The sequence below is a fragment of the Papio anubis genome, chromosome 13, assembly GCF_008728515.1.
Source record: "Papio anubis isolate 15944 chromosome 13, Panubis1.0, whole genome shotgun sequence".
Classification (NCBI taxonomy): domain Eukaryota; kingdom Metazoa; phylum Chordata; class Mammalia; order Primates; family Cercopithecidae; genus Papio; species Papio anubis.
Genome location: NC_044988.1, coordinates 26,624,139 through 26,642,371, shown reverse-complemented (window position 1 = coordinate 26,642,371; position 18,233 = coordinate 26,624,139). Strand labels below are relative to the sequence as shown.

General features: G+C 39.2%; 1 protein-coding gene across 27 annotated transcripts in view; it reads right to left on the bottom strand.

The window, feature by feature from the left end:
• The window catches only part of TRPM3 (transient receptor potential cation channel subfamily M member 3), a 929,658-nt gene that overhangs the window by 194,048 nt on the left and 717,377 nt on the right, over positions 1–18,233 (bottom strand). For all 27 annotated transcript variants that reach the window (XM_021927842.2, XM_021927844.2, XM_021927846.2 and 24 more), the window contains one exon: positions 14,511–14,634. In XM_021927842.2, coding sequence (XP_021783534.1) covers positions 14,511–14,634 — 124 coding nt within the window. The remainder of the gene's footprint in view (positions 1–14,510; positions 14,635–18,233) is intronic.

The following is an 18,233-nucleotide window of genomic DNA, read 5'->3' as shown; positions in this document are numbered from 1 at the left end:
AGCTGAGGATCCCAGGGCTCAATGCAGGTTAAGTCATTGAATGATGAAGGCAGAGTTGGAATCCAGGTTTGTCTGCTTCCAGCACTTGGTTACAATTGCCACATTAGATTGCTTCCCATGAGTTGCACAATTTAAGTGGATGGGCCTGGATGAAATCCAAGCCCATAAACCAAATGTATAACTCCCTAAGGAGATGTGCCTCTGTGTTAGTAGAGATTTTAACAAAATTTATAGATACTGAATATGTTTCAGCCCCATTAATGCATATACGTCTGAATTCATTCATTCGCTCACTTATTCGTTAAAGATTTATTGTCTGCTGTGTATATGCTATGGTATTAAGCATAACTAGGCAAGAGTGAGTGCAAGAGAAACACAGAACAATGAATCAGACAGATTCTGCTCTTAAGAGCTTGCACGGGAAGTTAGAGATATACATAAATAAAATATAAATGACAAGCACAAGAGAGTTACAAATAAAGGAGGTAAATGGATTCCAGGTGTGTGTGTGCGTGTGTACATGCAAATGCAGATATGTGCATGTGTTTGGCAATTGAATATGACCAAAGAGAGTGCTCTAAGCTTGAACAATATAGGGAAACAGAAAATTTAAAAATGACTGTAAGGAGATCTGTTTGGTTAGCATGATGAATCCATAAAGAAGCAATGGAATTTTGGGTTGAAACTGCAGGCAAACGATTCTACTTTACATTCAAAAGAGTGATATGATTGTCTCTGCTTCAACAAGGGCTATCAGGCAGTTTTATGGCAAAGGACCAGCAAACCACTGCCTGTGGGTCAAATTTCTTTTATAGTCTGTTTTTCTGTGACCAGTAACCTGAGAATAATTTTTACATTTTAAAGAGTTGTTGAAAAATAAGAAAGCAAAGAACAATATGTGACAGAGACTCTATCTTGTATGCAAAACCTGAAATATTTACTATCTGCCACTTTAAAGAAAAGTTTGCCAACCCATGCAGTGTGTAGGATGCATCGATAGGGCGATATTGGACTAGGTGACCGAGTTCATAGGGAATAGCTATCGTCTAAGCAAGGAAGAATGAAGGTATGAGTGAGAGTGGAATTTGGAAATGCAGGAGCCGGGGGAAAGCAAGGCTAGATATTTGTGCGTTTGGGAGTTGTCTTGATTAAAATGGTAATGGAAGTCACAATAGTGAATGAAAGGGAAAAGAACCAATAATTGATCATAGGTAAACATTTGTTTTTAGAGTGGTGAGGAAGAAGAGGGTCTAACAATGGAAAAAGAAAATGAATGGTAACAGAAGTGTTAAAGAAACAGAAAATCGAGAGTCTAACATGAAATTCACAGGAAAGTAAGAAGAAAGAGGAAGTTGACAGCCTCAAATGCCATAGAACATTTATTAAAAAGGTTGCAAAAGTGATGGCCTAATATCTTTGCTTCCATTTATTCCATTAGCACAATTTGTATGTCCTTGGCTTTTGCTTGCCTTATGCTGCCCTACCCAAGAGAGAATGTGGTGATAATGAGGTATTAGAGCCATAGCTGCCAGGGTACGACAGTGACCTAGCCCTTTAGTGTAGCTTCTCATGTTGTATGTCTATTATGTTCTAAATAAAGGTAGACACCAAGTCTCTTCTAACTCTCCTCAAAGTACTTCTTCTCCATGTCAACTGGTGGATATGTGATTGCTAGGATTTGAATATTTGTGTCTCCTTCAAATTCACATGTTGACTCTTAATCACCAAGATGATGGTATTAGGAGGTGGGGCCTTTGAGAAGTGATTAGGTCATGAGGTCTTTGTCCTGATGAATGGGATTAGCGCCCTTACGAAAAAGGTCCAAGGAAGCTTGCTGGCCCCCTCCACCACATGAAGATGCAGCAAGTATGTGCCATCTATGAGAAAGTGGGCCCTCACCAGATCCTGAATCTGCTGGAGTCTTGGTCTTGGACTGTCCAGCCTCCAGATACTGAACCTGCTGGAGTCTTGGTCTTGGACTGTCCAGCCTCCAGATCCTGAATCTGCTGGAGTCTTGATTTTGGACTGGCCAGCCTCCAGATACTGAATTTGCTGGAGTCTTGATTTTGGACTGGCCAGCCTCCAGAACTGTGAACAACAAATCCCTGTTGTTTATAAACTACCCAGATTATGATATTTCATTATAGCAGCCTGAACAGACTAAAACAATGGTCCCTGGAGACTTCTTGACTGACGAGGCTTAAGAAAAAATTAGTTTATTTTGTTTTTTATTTTTTTGAGACAGGGTCTTGCTTTGTCCCCTGGGCTGGAGTACAGTGGTGTGATCTCAGCTCACTGCAGCCTCAAACTCCCAGGCTTAGGAGATTTAGCTAGAACTCCAGGTATATGCCACCACAACCAGTACATATACATATATATGTATATATCTGTGTATATATATATTTGTGTGTGTGTGTGTGTGGAGATGCTTTTGCTATGTTGCCCAGGCTGGTCTCAAACTCCTGGGCTCAAGTGATCCACACTTCTCAGCCTCCCAATGTCCTGGGACTATGGGCATGAGCCATTGTGTCCAGACAAAAGTTGGTTTATTTTCATTCTTGTGTATCCTGAATTGATGTACTGGATTAAACAGACTTAGTACTCTAGTTGTAATGTTAGCTTCTTGATTTTAGAATCATTATTGCAAATGAGAACCAGCTGTAGAGAAGTAGGAAGTCCATGTTACCATACTGTAAAGTCTGCGAAGTGCATTACAAATACCCCCAAGATATAGTCAAGAAATTAAGATGTTAAAGTAATTTTACCACATAAATTATGAATAGACAGCTATTTTTTTCTTTTCACATTCAGGCCATGAGTGCACCAATAAATACTCAATAACTAGCACAAATCCAAAATAAGTCATTGGACAACTATCTTATTTTGAAAACTATAGGGCAGAGTTAAGAAATAGTAAGTAACATCCCACTTATTAAGGTTGTTAAAGCAATTTACCAAAAACTGTGTAGTAATAAAGTCAGAGAACTGAAATATGCTCTAGGTTCTGAGGTAAGAAGAATAAAAATCAGATCATTTCCTATATTTCATAAGCAAGTAGTACTAAAATGAAGTCATCTTGGAGAAGGCAACAAATTAGTATAAAATTATTAGTGCTTTATTTGATTTTTATCTTCTAACATAATTAAATATGAGCTAACATTTCACCTTTATGGAAAAAGAAGTCTGGCATATAAATATTTCATTTGTGTAAGAGAAGCATAATGGATAAAGTCCATTTGACCCAGATGTAGATTCAATGGCTAATTATTGAAATCTCTCTCCCTTTCTCTTTCTTGACAGTTACTGCAGGTATCTCATTTAAAATAATTACTATTTAATCTGGGTTATGATAACCAACTAATTCTAGCGAGGTTATGCACATCATAAATAGTGTGGGGTCCCTATAGAAGTAATGATACATAACAGCTTTCACCAACACGCAGCTTAGACATAGGCTACTAGGCTGTACTGTAAGGTTGTATTATGCATTTTTCTGTTGAAAATCAGAGTAAGCAATTGTGAGATGTCATCGCTGGATGCTCACAGTTTCATGTGATCGTGCAAGTGGAAATGGCAGCAGAAGAGAATCTTTTTGCAGATGAAAGAAAGTATGGGAGTTTGGAAAGCATGAATTGTTGGCTGGGAAACAGGGTGGTACAAAGAAGTAATAGAAGTGTGGAGATCCATCCAGACTGCATTCATACTGTGGAGGGCCTCAAAGCCACATTAAATAGTTTGAACCCTTGTCAGTAACAAAAGCAAGTCCTTGAAACTATCTGAGCAAAGAAGTTAACAAGTCAGGCCTGGGCCTCAAGCATCAAGCCTGGAGCAGTATGTGGAATAGCTTGGAGGACGGACAACAAAGTTTCCTTTCTGGGACTAGGTAGGCCCTGGTGAAGAAAACTGAGGATCAGAATGAGGATGATGGCACTGGAATCAAACTAGAGCCGGCGAATGTGAGAGACACTGCCAAGAAACTCAGAATAACTTGGCAACAATTGAATGGTGGCGGTGCAATGAGGATAGGGGAACTCGTCCCCAATGAGGATAGGGGAACTGAGAAAATGAAACGAGAATTGGAATGGGAAACATTGTGGAGATGTAGGGCTGGGAAGCACTGGAGGATATTGGAGAGGCTGATTTTGTTTCTGGACATGTAGAACTTGAAGTAATGACGGGACAACCAGGTGAGACATCCAATCGCAAGCTGTGATTATGGTTGGAGAGACTGAGATAGCAAAGTTAGGGCCAGAAATAGTTTTGTGAATAATTTCCAATGAGATTGTTGGTAAAGCCAACAGGAGATGTATGGTATTACCAAGAAAAAGAAAGGGTATTATAATGAAATATCTAAATGAGACTTAGCAATTGAAACTATCTTACTGAATAAATGAATGAAATTTAAAATGCATTCAGGGTAATTATCACAGAATACATGCAATTAGACTAATTTACCACTTAAAAATAGAGCATCTAATATGATATTAAAAACAAAGGCTATATATAATTTTTAAGAAACTCACCTAACATATAGGGCACAGAAAAGCTGAAAATAAAATAAGAAAAAGCATGAAGAATTCCTATATTTTCCTATATTGGGGAAGTATGAACTAAAAGAAGCTGATGTAAGTGGATTAATATCAGATGAACTGAAATGCAAAACAAAGCATTGTCAGGAATAAATAAAGTCACTGAATAATGATAGAAAAGTATCTCACCAGGAAATATTGCTAGTCTAAAAACTTATAAGCCTAACAACATCATCTCAAGATATATAAAGCAAAAATTTGATAGACTTTTAAAGAGAAATTGACACAATCTCCCATGATATGAGACTTAAAATTACTTCTTCAAAAAATGACACAAAGAACAAAAGGACTTAGAACAAAGAAGTTTCAGGTAATGTCCACATTTATGGATGAAAGTAATGAGAAGCGCAAGGAAAAGAGGAGAAACAGAAAAGTTGAAGGACTAACAGAAAAGTACAATGTCATTGAAATTTTAGGAAGGTAGAAAAGACAGAAGTAGAACTCAATGCAGAGGTAGCAATAGAGTTGCTGTTCAAGAAATGTACATTTTCTAGAGAAAAAATCATGGAGGAAATGCAAAGTGATGGGATGTGTTGCCAGTTTAAAGAATGACTGTAGAGAAGAAGAGGGGCACTACTTTCTCTGATACTACATAGAAAAAAAAGGCATGGCTCAAGATATAGTCACACCGGGGTAAAGGAGAAGAAAGTGGGGGAGCTTAAATTTATGACCTTTGATTTCCTTTAGGGAGAAGTCTTCTGTTGAGCATGAGGAGAATGAATCTTTAAATTCAATGCAATTTCAATCCACATCTCAACAATGTGTGTGTGTGTGTTTGTGTGTGTGTGTGTGCATGCACATGTACATGCAATCTGAAAGGCTGAGTTTAAAATTTATCTATAAGGGCAAAGGGGTAAAATAGTTGGCAACCCTGGAGAAGTGTCATAAGGAGTGTGACTTGCCCTATCATACATCAAGGCTTATTATAAAGTTACACTGATTAGAAAAGTAGGGCACCAGGGCAGGACTAGACAAGTGGCGAAGACAGAAAGCTCATGTATAGGTGGAAACCTGCTTTATGAAAGAGCTGGCATTATGCGACATAATGATGGACCATTCAATAAATGACGCAAGGTCAGCTAGTCATCCACATGGATCCCCACTTCATATCATATACAAAAAAACCAGTTATAGATGGGTTAGATTTAATATGGAAGGTGAAACTAGACACATTTTAGTAGAATACATAGAATATATTTTTGAAATTTGGGCACAGAAGAGTTTATTAAACAAGAGGCAAAAAGCCCAAAACATAAAAAAGGCTGATACATTTAATTACAGTCATGGGCTGCATAATGACGTTTCGGTCAACGATGCATTGTGTATGTGACAGTGGTGCCATGAGATTATAATATTATATTTTTATTGTAACTTTTTTATCTTTAGATATGTTTAGATACACAAATACCTACCATTGTGTTACAATTGCCTACAGTATTCACAACTGTAATATGACATTCAAGTTTGTAGCTGAGGGACAAATAGGTTATACCATAGAACCTAGGTGTGTAGTAGGCTATGTTGTCTAGGTTTTAGAAACACATTCTATAGGTTGGGCACGGTGGCTCACACCTGTACTCTCAGCACTTTGGGAGGCCGAGGCGGGTGGATCACCTGAGGTCAGGAGTTCGAGACCAGCCTGACCAACATGGTGAAACCCCATCTCTACTAAAAATACAAAAATTAGCTGAGTGTGGTGGCGGGTGCTCCCAAAAGCTACTTGGGAGGCTGAGGCAGGGGAATTGCTTGAACCCGGGAGGTGGAGGTTGCAGTGAGCCAAGATCACACCACTGCACTCCATCCTGGGTGACAGAGCAAGACTCTGTCTCAAAAAAAGAGAAAAGAAATACACTATCATGTTCATACAACAATGAAATAGCCTAACGACATATTTTTCAGGATGTATCCTCGTTGTTAAGTAACGCGTGACTCTACATTAAATTTGGGAATTTCTGTTTATCAAAGTACATTAAAAAAAGTGAAAAAACGAGCCCCAAACTGAGAAAATGTATCTGTAACACAACCAACAAAAGATTAGTATTTAACATAAATAAAAAGAATAAGAGGAAGTGGCTGTGGTTTGAAACTTGAAAAGAATAGAAAAGATTTAGAACAAGGATTGTAGGGAATAGGAGAGCCTATTGACTAGAGATAAATAAGAGGATTGGCTGGCGTTATTGAAGGCCTAATTGAATTAGACTGCATGACTCAGCTTTGGGAGTGGTACGAGAAGCATCAGGCACATAGAATAGATCAATTGACAGATGAGGGAACCCAGATGGGAGTGGGGAGGGTGGAAAGACATAGTGCAGACTCTCAACAAGGCGCAAGGTAAAGAAAACTATTTTGAACATGTTTTTACACAGATTACTTGAGGTGTTTGATCTCAGGCTCATGAACAGAGAAGCTTGGCATCCAGGTTCAGGTTCAATATGAATGAAGTGGTGGGAGGGGGAAGGTAGGGCAGTTATCTTTGGAGTGGGGAGTAGATTTTAAAGTCTTAGATTTTAGAGCAGCAGGGCTTTGAGTGGAGGCATGATTCCCAGGTGTGACTGGGAAGAGATGGAAAGATGAACTGATTGGATGCTAGGAGGTCTGGCCGCTGTCAGGGGAAGAGAGTGAATGAGAGGAGTCACCAGTGTGGAAGTAGAAGGTGGTGAACTAGGAGCAGGGCTGGTGTTGTCATCACCATGACTTGTTTAGGGCCACACAACCATGGGGTTTACAATGCCAAGTGCAAGTGGTCCTCCTTCACTCCAGGGTATCAAAAGCAAATGTACTGCCCCAGTCTGGGACTGGTGGGTTGGCAGTGGTGATAGAGGAAGGCTTCTGCAGTTGCTCAGAGGACAGACAGGAGCTCCAGGAGGCAGCAGCAAAAAGGAGCTGGCACAGCCCTCTGGAACAAAAGGCTCTTGGTTTCTGTGCACATAATGGGCCTCACTGTGTGCATGGCCACCTGTGTCCTCTTTTCCTGGTCTTGATATTCTTTATGACCAGACCCCTCTTGAGGAGGAAGAGAATAGAGGGACACCTGATCCCTGACATCTGTTCCCAAATGAATATGTTGTAGACAGTCTTTCTTTATCTCTTTAATTTCTATTCTTTACCTGAAAACAATGATAGAACTTAGGTTACAGGTTGATTTCTAGAAGGACATATCTTTTCTAAAGGGGACAGGTTTTGAGTAAGCAGAGAAGTGAATTTCTTCAAGATCTATATGAAGTGAGCAGAAAGTATAGCAGTATCTCTGTGTGATGATGTCGTGAGGGGCTGCCCCACCTAGCTTGAAATTGCAGACCCAAGGCATATTTTTCACGAGGCCACACCACCCAGCGGCCTACCCATAGTGCAGGCTTTATTATGTAAGTCAGTTAAGTTCTGGGATGAGAAAGATGTCACATCAACTCTAGAACCAAATAGCTTAGCCAAACTTGGCAATGGTAAAACTGGCCTCATAATATTATACCCCATGTAGTTTGTAAGGGGAATCAAAAGAAACTTGAAGGATACAAGAGAAAAGAGGAACTCTACGATGATGCAATGCCTCCTTGTTTTGTGTGCTATGCTATGGAGCCTAATGAGTAGAAAACACGGGCTCTGCAGCAAGACAGTCCTAGCTTGGCTCTTCTTGGCTGTGTACATCTCCCCACCTCTCCTAGCCTCAATTCCTTTCCTTGTCTCTGCAAGAGGATAAAACAATGCCTACTTTGTGTTTACCTTATTTTCAAGGCATCTAGTACCGTCCATACACATAAGTAGTTCCTCAAAATTTGAAATTATAGTTATACTGTAATTTTGATTTAAAAATTTCTAACTTATTTCTGCCCAGATGTGGAAATAATTTGTTGCTTGTTAAGAACACACAGGCCAACATTTAAATTTAGGAAATACAAGGAACACTACAAATATACCCCATTGAGAAGAGCAACCCCAAGACACATAATTGTCAGATTCACCAAGGTTGAAATGAAGCAAAAAATGTTAAGGGCAGCCAGAGAGAAAGGTCAGGTTACTCACACAGGGCAGCCCATCAGACTAACAGCAGATCTCTCTGCAGAAACTCTACAAGACAGAAGAGAGCAGGGGCCAATATTCAACATTCTTAAAGAAAAGAATTTTCAACCCAGAATTTTATATCCAGCCAAACTATGCTTCACAAGTGAAGAAGAAATAAAATCTTTTACAGACAAGCAAATGCTGAGAGATTTTGTCACTGGCAGACCTACCTTACCAGAGCTCCTGAAGGAGGCACTAAATATGGAAAGGAAAAACTGATACCAGCCACTGCAAAAACATACCAAATTGTAAAGACCATTGACACTATGAAGAAACTGCATCAACTAATGGGCAAAATAACCAGCTAGCATCATAATGACAGGATCAAATTCATACATAACAACATTAACCTTAAATATAAACAGGCTAAATGCCCTAATTAAAAGACACAAACTTTGAGACTCTTTGGTATGCTGTATTCAGGAGACCTATCTCACGTGCAAAGACACACATGGGCTCAAAATAAAGGGATGGAGAAACATTTACTGAGCAAACGGAAAGCCAAAAAAAAAAAAAAAAAAAAAAAAAAAAAAAAAAGGGGGGCATTACATAATGGTAAAGGGATCAATGCAACAAGAAGAGCTAACTATCCTAAATATATATGCACTCAATACAGCATCCAGATTCATAAAACAAGTTCTTAGAGACCTACAAAAAGACTTAGACTCCCACACAATAATAGTGGGAGATTTTAACACACCCCACTGTCAATATTAGACAGATCAATGAGACAAAAAATTAACAAGGATATTCAGGACTTTAACTCATCTCTAGACCAAGCAGACCTAATAGACATACATTCTTCTCAGCACCGCATCACACTTATTCTAAAACTGACCACATAATTGGAAATAAAACACTCCTCAGGAAATGCAACAGAATGGAAATCAACAATCTCTCAGACCACAGTGCAATCAAATTAGAACTCAGGATTAAAGAACTCACTCAAAACCACACAACTACATGGAAACTGAACAACCTGCTCCTGAATGACTACTGTGTAAATAATGAAATTAAGGCAGAAATAAAGAAGTTATTTGAAACCAATGAGAACAAAGACACAACGTACCAGAATCTCTGGGATACAGCTAAAGCAGTGTTTAGAGGTAAATTTGTAACACTAAATGCCCACAGGAGAAAGTGGAACAGATCTAAAATCGACACCCTAATGTCACAATGAAAAGAACTAGAGAAGCAAGAGCAAACAAATTCAAAAGCTAGCAGAAGACAAGAAATAACTAAGATCAGAGCAGAACTGAAAGAGATAGAGACATGAAAAACCCTTCAAAAAAATAAATGAATCCAAGAGCTGGTTTTCTGAAATGATCAACAAAATAGATAGACCGCTGACCAGACTAATAAAGAAGAAAAGAGAGAAGAATCAAATAGACACAATAAAAAAAGATAAAGGGGATATCACCACTGATCCCACAGAAATACAAAGTACCATCAGAGAATACTATTAACACCTCTACACAAATAAACTAGAAAATCTAGAAGAAATGGATAAATTCCTGGACATATACACCCTCCCAAGACTAAACCAGGAAGAAGTCGAATCCCTGAATAGACCAAAAACAAGTTCTGAAATTGAGGCAGTAATTAATAGCCTACCAACCAAAAAAAGCCCAGGGCCAAATGGATTCACAGCCAAATTCTAGCAGAGGTACAAAGAGGAGCTGGTACCATTTCTTCTGAAACTATTCCAAACAATAGAAAAAGAGGGACTCCTCCATAACTCATTTTATGAGGCCAGCATCATCCTGATACCAAAGCCTGGCAGAGACACAATAAAAAAAAAATTTCAGGCCAATATCCGTGATGAACATCGATGAGAAAATCCTCAATAAAATAATGGCAAACCAAATCCAGCAGCATATCAAAAAGCTTATCCACCATGATAAAGTCAGCTTCATCCCTGGGATGGAAGTCTGGTTCAATACATGCATATCGATAAATGTAATCCAACACATAAACAGAACCAATGACAAAAACCACATGATTATCTCAATAGATGCAGAAAAGGGCTTCAATAAAATTTAACATCCCCTCGTGCTAAAAACTCTCAATAAACTAGGTATTGATGGAATGTATCTCAAAATAACAAGAGCTATTTATGACAAACCCACAGCCCACATTATACTGTATGTGCAAAAGCTGGAAACATTCCCTTTGAAAACGAGCACAAGAAAAGGATGCCCTGTCTCACCACTCCTATTCAACATAGTATTGCAAATTCTGGCCAGGGAAATCAGGCAAGAGAAAGAAATAAAGGGTATTCGAATAGGAAGAGAGGAAGTCAAATCGTCTCTGTTTGCAGATGACATGATTGTGTATTTAGAAAACTCCATCGTCTGAGCCCAAAATCTCCTTAAGCTGATAAGCAACTTCAGCAAAGTCTCAGGATACAAAATCAATGTGAAAAAAATCACAAGGATTCCTATGCACCAATAATAGACAAACAGAGAGCCAAATCATGAATGAACTCCCATTCACAATTGCTACAAAGGAATAAAATACCTAGGAATACAACTTACAAGGGATGTGAAGGACCTGTTCAAGGAGAACTACAAACCACTGCTCAAGGAAATAAGAGAGGACACAAACAAATGGAAAAACATTCCATGCTCATGGATAGAAAGGATCAATATTGTGAAAATGGCCATACTGCCCAAAGTAATTTATAGATTTAATGCTATCGTTACCAAGCTACCATTGACTTTCTTCACAGAATTAAGAAAAACCACTTTAAATTGCATACGAAACCAAAAAAGAGCCCGCATGGCCAAAGCAATCCTAAGCAGAAAGAACAAAGTTGGACGCATCACACTACCTGACTTCAAAGTATAGTACAAGGCTACAGTAACCATAACAGTATAGTACTGGTACCAAAACAGATATACACAGCACTGGAACAGAACAGAGGCCTCAGAAATAATGTCACACATCTACAACCATCTGATCTTTGACAAACCTGACAAAAACAAGCAATGGAGAAAGGATACCCTACTTAATAAATAGTGTTGGGAAAACTGGCTAGCTATATGCAGAAAAGTGAAACTGGACCCTTTCCTTACACCTTATACAAAAATTAACTCAAGATGGATTAAATACTTCAATGTAAAACCTAAAACCATAAAAACCCTAGGAGAAAACCTAGGCAATACCATTCAGGACATAGGCATGGGCAAAGACTTCATGACTAAAAACCAAAAGCAATGGCAACAAAAGCCAAAATTGACAAATGGGATCTAATTAAGCTAAAGAGCTTCTGCACAACAAAAGAAACTATCATCGGAATGAGCAGACAACTTACAGAATGAGAGACAGTTTTTGGTATCTATCCATGTGACAAAGGGCTAATATCTAGAATCTATGAAGAACTTAAACACATTTAGAAGAAAAAAACAACCCCATCAAAAAGTGGGCAAAGGATATTAACAGACATTTCTCAAAAGAAGACATTTATGCAGCCAGCAGACATATGAAAACAAAGTTCATCATCACTGGTCATTAGAGAAATGTAAATCAAAACTACAACGCGATACCATCTCATGCCAGTTAGAATGGCGATCGTTAAAAAGTCGGGAAACAACAGATGCTGGAGAGGATGTGGAGATAGGAATGCTTTTACACTGTTGGTGGGAGCGTAAATTAGTTCAATTATTGTGGAAGACAGTGTAGTGTTTCCTCAAGGATCTAGAACCAGAAATACCATTTGAACCAGCAATCCCATTACTGGATATGTACCCAAAGGATTATAAATCATTCTACTATAAAGACACTTGCACATGTATGTTTATTGCAGCACTGTTTACAATAGTGAAGACTTGGAACCAACCCAAATGCCCATCAATGATAGGCTGGATAAAGAAAATGTGGCACATACACATCATGGAATACTATGCAGCCATAAAAAAGGATGAGTTCATGTCTTTTGCAGGGACATGGATGAAGCTGTAAACCATCATTCTCAGCAAACTAACACAAGAACAGAAAACAAAACACCACATGTTCTCACTCATAAGTGGGAGTTGAACAATGAGAACACATTGACACAGGGAGGGTAACTCACACACCGGGGCCTCTCAGCGGGTCGGGGGCTAGGGGAGGGATAGCATTAGGAGAAATATCTAAAGTAGATGATGGGTTGATGGGTGCAGCAAACACCATGGCACACGTATACCTACGTAACAAACCTGCACGTTCCGCACAAGTATCCCAGAACTTAAAGTGTAATTATAAAACAAAATTTTTTAAAAAGAACTCATTTCCTCTGGAGCTAGGAATACCTCACGTTTCTTACAACAAATAACTTGCATTAAAATGCAGTTGACTTTTTCAGCAGAGACCATGATTAAACAACATGAAATTTAGGCAGAATTCTGCAAAAATGGTCCCATGAAATACCTAGAAAAGTTCATTCAGCCTCATTTGGTTTTATGACCTCCCACTGGTTCCTAGAATTTTGCTCCTAGCTGCCTTTCTAGGAAATTTGCAGGACTGCCGAAATGTATAGTCCTGGTAAGGTTTCTCAATTAGAATTAGCCTCAGCAATGGAAAAGCATCAGTACTCAGAAGAGAATCCCTAATGTGGCATGTAGAAGCTCAGGGCTTCAGTGTCTCTTTGGACAGAGGAAGTATGTGAGCTGCAACACCATGAGCTAACCACATCTGGATGGGAGGATGTCACACGGGGGTGGTACCTTCATGCATAGTAGAGTTCTCCTGGAATGACAGCAGTCATGACTGGGTGCCCCACCTGCTCGCTGGCTTCTATACATGGGGCAGCCAGACTGTGTACCTAGGTATTGTCCTATTCTTCTCATCTTCACTCATCTCATCCCAAACCTGGAAGCTGCTGAAAGGTTTCTCACAAAGACTGTGTGGATGCTTTCTGGAGATGAGTCTTGCCCACTCTGATCAATTCCTTTTTTTTTTTCCTAAATGTTTTGCTATCTCTCTCAGCAGTTGGGTTTAACTGAACTTTGAGAATAGTCTCTCTGACTGAGGTCTGGGGGCATCTACCCAGAGTGGGTGATCCACTGCATTGGCTTCAATGAGACACTTTCTGAATAAAAATACTCCATACAGACGTTAAACATCACTGACTTTGAGTCTTAGCTCCTCGTTTACTGATCACATGAGCTGAGTTTCCTCATCTGTAAGATGAGGGTAATAATTGTACGTCTCTCATCAGGACAGTTGCAAAGGTCACATGACTTTATACACATAAAGATCTTGTTTCCTGCCTGGCAGATAGCAAGTTCTTGTTGAATGTTTGAGTAAGCAGAGAACAAAATCACATGGTCTTGTTCATCCTAATGGAGTCACTGATTATGCCACATTTGTAAGACATTTTGCTCTGATTTTAGAAACACTTCAGTAGCTATAGATTCCTCCAGGATTTCTTGAGTATGTTTCTCCATTTTCTACCTGTACAGACTAGTCTAATAGCCTGGATCCTTTGTCATTAAAGCTGTTTGACACGAAGCACACCAGTGGTTCACGACTTATAAGCAAAATGAAACCCCAAACCTAAGAAGATCAAGCTGAAGCGTTTTCCAGGAGGAGACCAATTTTGTCACTTCAACTCATTTAGTCGAGGCAGTCAGAGCATTTGGATGAGCTCCAAAAGGAAATGATGCTAAAACTCTGCTGCACACACCTTATTAACTCCAAGGCAGTAAAAGCAGTGCCTTTTTTACTCAGGAGAGGAAGCTACTGGAGCCAATGGAGCCTGAGGGGGGAGTTGTAAGCTCGGCCAGAAAGAGAGAATGTCGCATGATTTGAGAAAACGTTGTGTGATTCAAGAAAATGACTGAAAATGTGGAGACAGCTGGCCACCCATGAGGAATTACCTACCAATTCCTTCTTCTTCATGCACTCCATAAGGATGATGAACAGATGCTGAGCTTGGGTTCGAGTGTATGTGAAAGTCTTCTGTATAGTCACCAACAGCTGGTCCCTCAAAGATTCATTTATCAGTCTGCAAATAAAAACAACGTCAAAAGCAGGTCAACCAACTCCTATTCAGCACATATTTCTGAGAAATACAGAGCTCAAGAGGGAATTATGAGGGTTTACTTTAGATAGGAGTTGCTTCTGTATGTTTCTCACAAAAGGTATCTCACCTGTGATAATTTAAAAAGCAAGGCATTTAAACATAAATCAATTTTACCATCTGAGAACCTAACAGAGTAAAGTAGAAAGATTGATTTAGATATTTTAATTTTATTTTTCTGTTTTTCATATGGCATGTGTCTAATACCCTCTTCCTCAAGTTTGCTTATCAAAAAATACCTTCAATTAATCATCTGCATCTTGTTGGTAAGAATTTGCTATAGTACTGTTCTTCACAGTACTATATAAATCTCCTAACAGTACTGCAGGAGATTTAAATTGCAGCATCATCTCTAATTGTGGAAATAAAGACAATATTTCATTAATAAGTTTTTGAACATCCATAAGCAGAAATAAGAGTTATGTTTTCCCAAAAATCATTTCATGTAGGTGGCAGCCTGTCTGGCCTATGATTTAGGTATTCATTATTCATGTCAAGCTTTTGCTCTGTTACAGCGAATAGTAAGACAGTATCATGTTGGCTACCTGATTAAAAGATAGTTTTATGCTGTAGAAGAATAAATGAAAACAGGAAAGAGGCATCATATCCAATCAATGCTCAATTATGTCTTGAATATGAATCAATCACAACTAATTTTTAACTTCTTTCTCATTACCCTGGTGAGAACAGGGCTTTCTCTACTAGCTATTAAATGGCAAGGAAGGAAAAATCACTTTATTAATAACAGATACTATTCAAAATCAGGAAGACAAAGCCGCTTTCAAGGACCAGTGGCAAAATTACCATAATTTGCTTAGTATTTTACAGATTACAAATTGCTTTCATAATTAACGTATCAGCAACTCCTAAATAAAATAGTAAAATAAATCATGATCTCAGTTGCTGATTACAGGAACCCTACAGACAAAGCGTTTGTTCTATTTCACAGGCAGGACATTTTAGCCAGAAAGAGCCCAGTGTTTAAATTCATGCAGCAAATAAGTGACAGAGTCATCAGAATCAGAACCTAGTTCTCCTGAATATTTGTCCAGGGCTCTTTCCACCACACCATGCTGCCTCTATTTACACCTAGTGGATCACACCACTGCCTCTCTTCATCACTGTGGCTATTTGAGCAGGCAGTTGTGGAGTTTCCTTCAACATGAAAGCAAGACAAACTTTATTGCTTAAAAGAAGGCAAGATGGGGAGCTGGAGGATGTCTTCCGATCAGTGACCTGCTGTGTTCCAGTTTATGTGTGTTTCATCTGAACTCACTAGGTTGGATATTATGACGGCCCTGCTTTGAGGAAGGTGGCATTCCTCATGACAGAACTATACCAACAATCCTGGAAGGTCACTCAGCTGGACGAAGGATTGGGTCACCCCTTCCCCCACTCCTCCAGAGTGTATATTCTATATCAAGAATATACACATTAAGGCTGGGCGCTGTGGTCCCCACCTGTAATCCTAGGACTTTGGGAGGCTGAGGCAGGTAGCTCACTTGAGCCCAGGAGTTCGAGATCAGCCTGGGCAATACAGTGAGACCTTGTCTCTACAAAAAATTAAAAAGTTAGTTGGGCATGGTGGTGCGTGCCTGTAGTCCCAGCTACTTGAGATGCTGAGGTGGGAGGATCACTTGAGCCAGGGAGGCAGTGAGCCAAGATCACACCACTGTACTCCAGCCTGGGTGACAGGGCCAGAACCTGTCTAAAAAAAATTTATTATTTCGAAAAAGAGGATGTTTGAAAAAAATAATGCCAGATCTTCTCTTGAGATTATCTTAATTATACTGAATGACTCTGTGGTCTTAGCTGTGGACCAGATTGAAGTCATTTATTCATTCATTTATTCATTTGTTTAGTCATTCAACAAATGCATAGTGAATGTCTACTTAGTGCCACACACCAGCATGTGCCAGGATCAGAGGAGCTATATATGCACTCCCAGCCTTCAATGAGCTTATGCACCAGTGGCGTAGAAAGATGTGAACCAGCAATCCAACCGTGATTGTCAGTGGAAAAGAAGTAGAGAAGCTTGTGGCAAATGTATCGTATCTTATCTAAGGGATTCAGGGAAGACTCTTCTGAGGAAGTGCTGTTTTATCTGAGACATGAATGAGTATCAGCATAGTTGGGGCTGGTAGGGTTGGGTAAGAGAACTCACAGCAGACAAAATGGCATGAACGGGCCCAGTTTGGAAAAAATAAAAGGTCAATATGGCTGGAGCTGAGAGAGCAAATTAAAGAGTGGAACAAAATAGGGCTGCAGAGGGGGTGAGCAGGAACAAGATCAATGGGGGACTTTGAAGGTGATGTTATAGAGATTTTAGGTTTTATCCCCCAGACAATGAAAAGCCATTAAAAGATTTAAGCAGAAGGGTGGCATGATCACATTTATGTTGCCAATTAATTTTCTTGAAAAGTAAAGACATGCACACTCAGATCTAGGCATGTATCTACCTGACAGGTAACCCAAGTGGATGAGTCTAGAGAGTTCTTCAGTATCAAGCGTCCATTGATTTTGTACAGGATTAACAACAGAAAGGATTCTCCTGATTAGCCACTTGATAGATATAATCATTCATCTGCAGGTGTTTAATTTTGATAACAACTCAAAATTTGTTTTCTACTACCAACCATCTGTAATGAAATCTCAGCTCCCCAAGTTCATTATATGCTTGAGGGATCTGTCTGACACTTGCATCCAATCTGTCACTTTCTAAAAATTGAGGAATGATGTGCAATTTAGCTGATTGTGGGTTTCAGTGGTTAGGAGAGCTGAAAGACAGTAAGAATCTCATCCTTTGAGCCCAATTTCCCAGTTGCTGAAGTTATGGCTTTGGCTAGATCATTTAATGAAAAGAACCGTAGAATTCTAGAAGTGGAAGGATTCTCTAGGGTGTTTTCCAAAGTGTGGGATACCTGTTACAGGTAGAACAAAGATATTTTGATCTATTCAAAGCATCAAGTTACAGCAATTAAATATTAAATAACTGCCTTTTCTGATTCAGTTCTTTTTCCATCCTTCTGATTGCAACAAGAAGAAAATCTCATTTTTAGTGCTTTCCTGCCTTTAACAGCTCCCCAACACTTGTAGATCTCCCCTTTTAACAAAGAAAAGATATTAGGTCTCATGCCTTTGGCAAAAAGAGTTTAATAACATTGTTTTAAAAAAGATCCCACAAAACATTTGATGTGTCCGTAGCACGTCATGGTTTAACGTACACAATGGGCTTCAGAGATAATCTCACAACAATCTATGAGGCAAGTGGGATTAATTTCATTTTGCAGAAGAGAAAACTATGCCCTAAAGAGGTTAAACGATTTGTGCTAGGTCATAATGCTTGATGGTCTCACTGTCTGAGTTGAGCCTATTGACTTCAGCCTTGCCCCATGGTGTTGCTGTTCCTGATTTTATTCCAAGTCTTTCATAGTTTCCTAATCATCTGTATCAGGGATGATAAGGGGGAACACTAAATGAAGATAATTGCAACATGCATTAAGTAGTTTGAAGAGTATATTTGC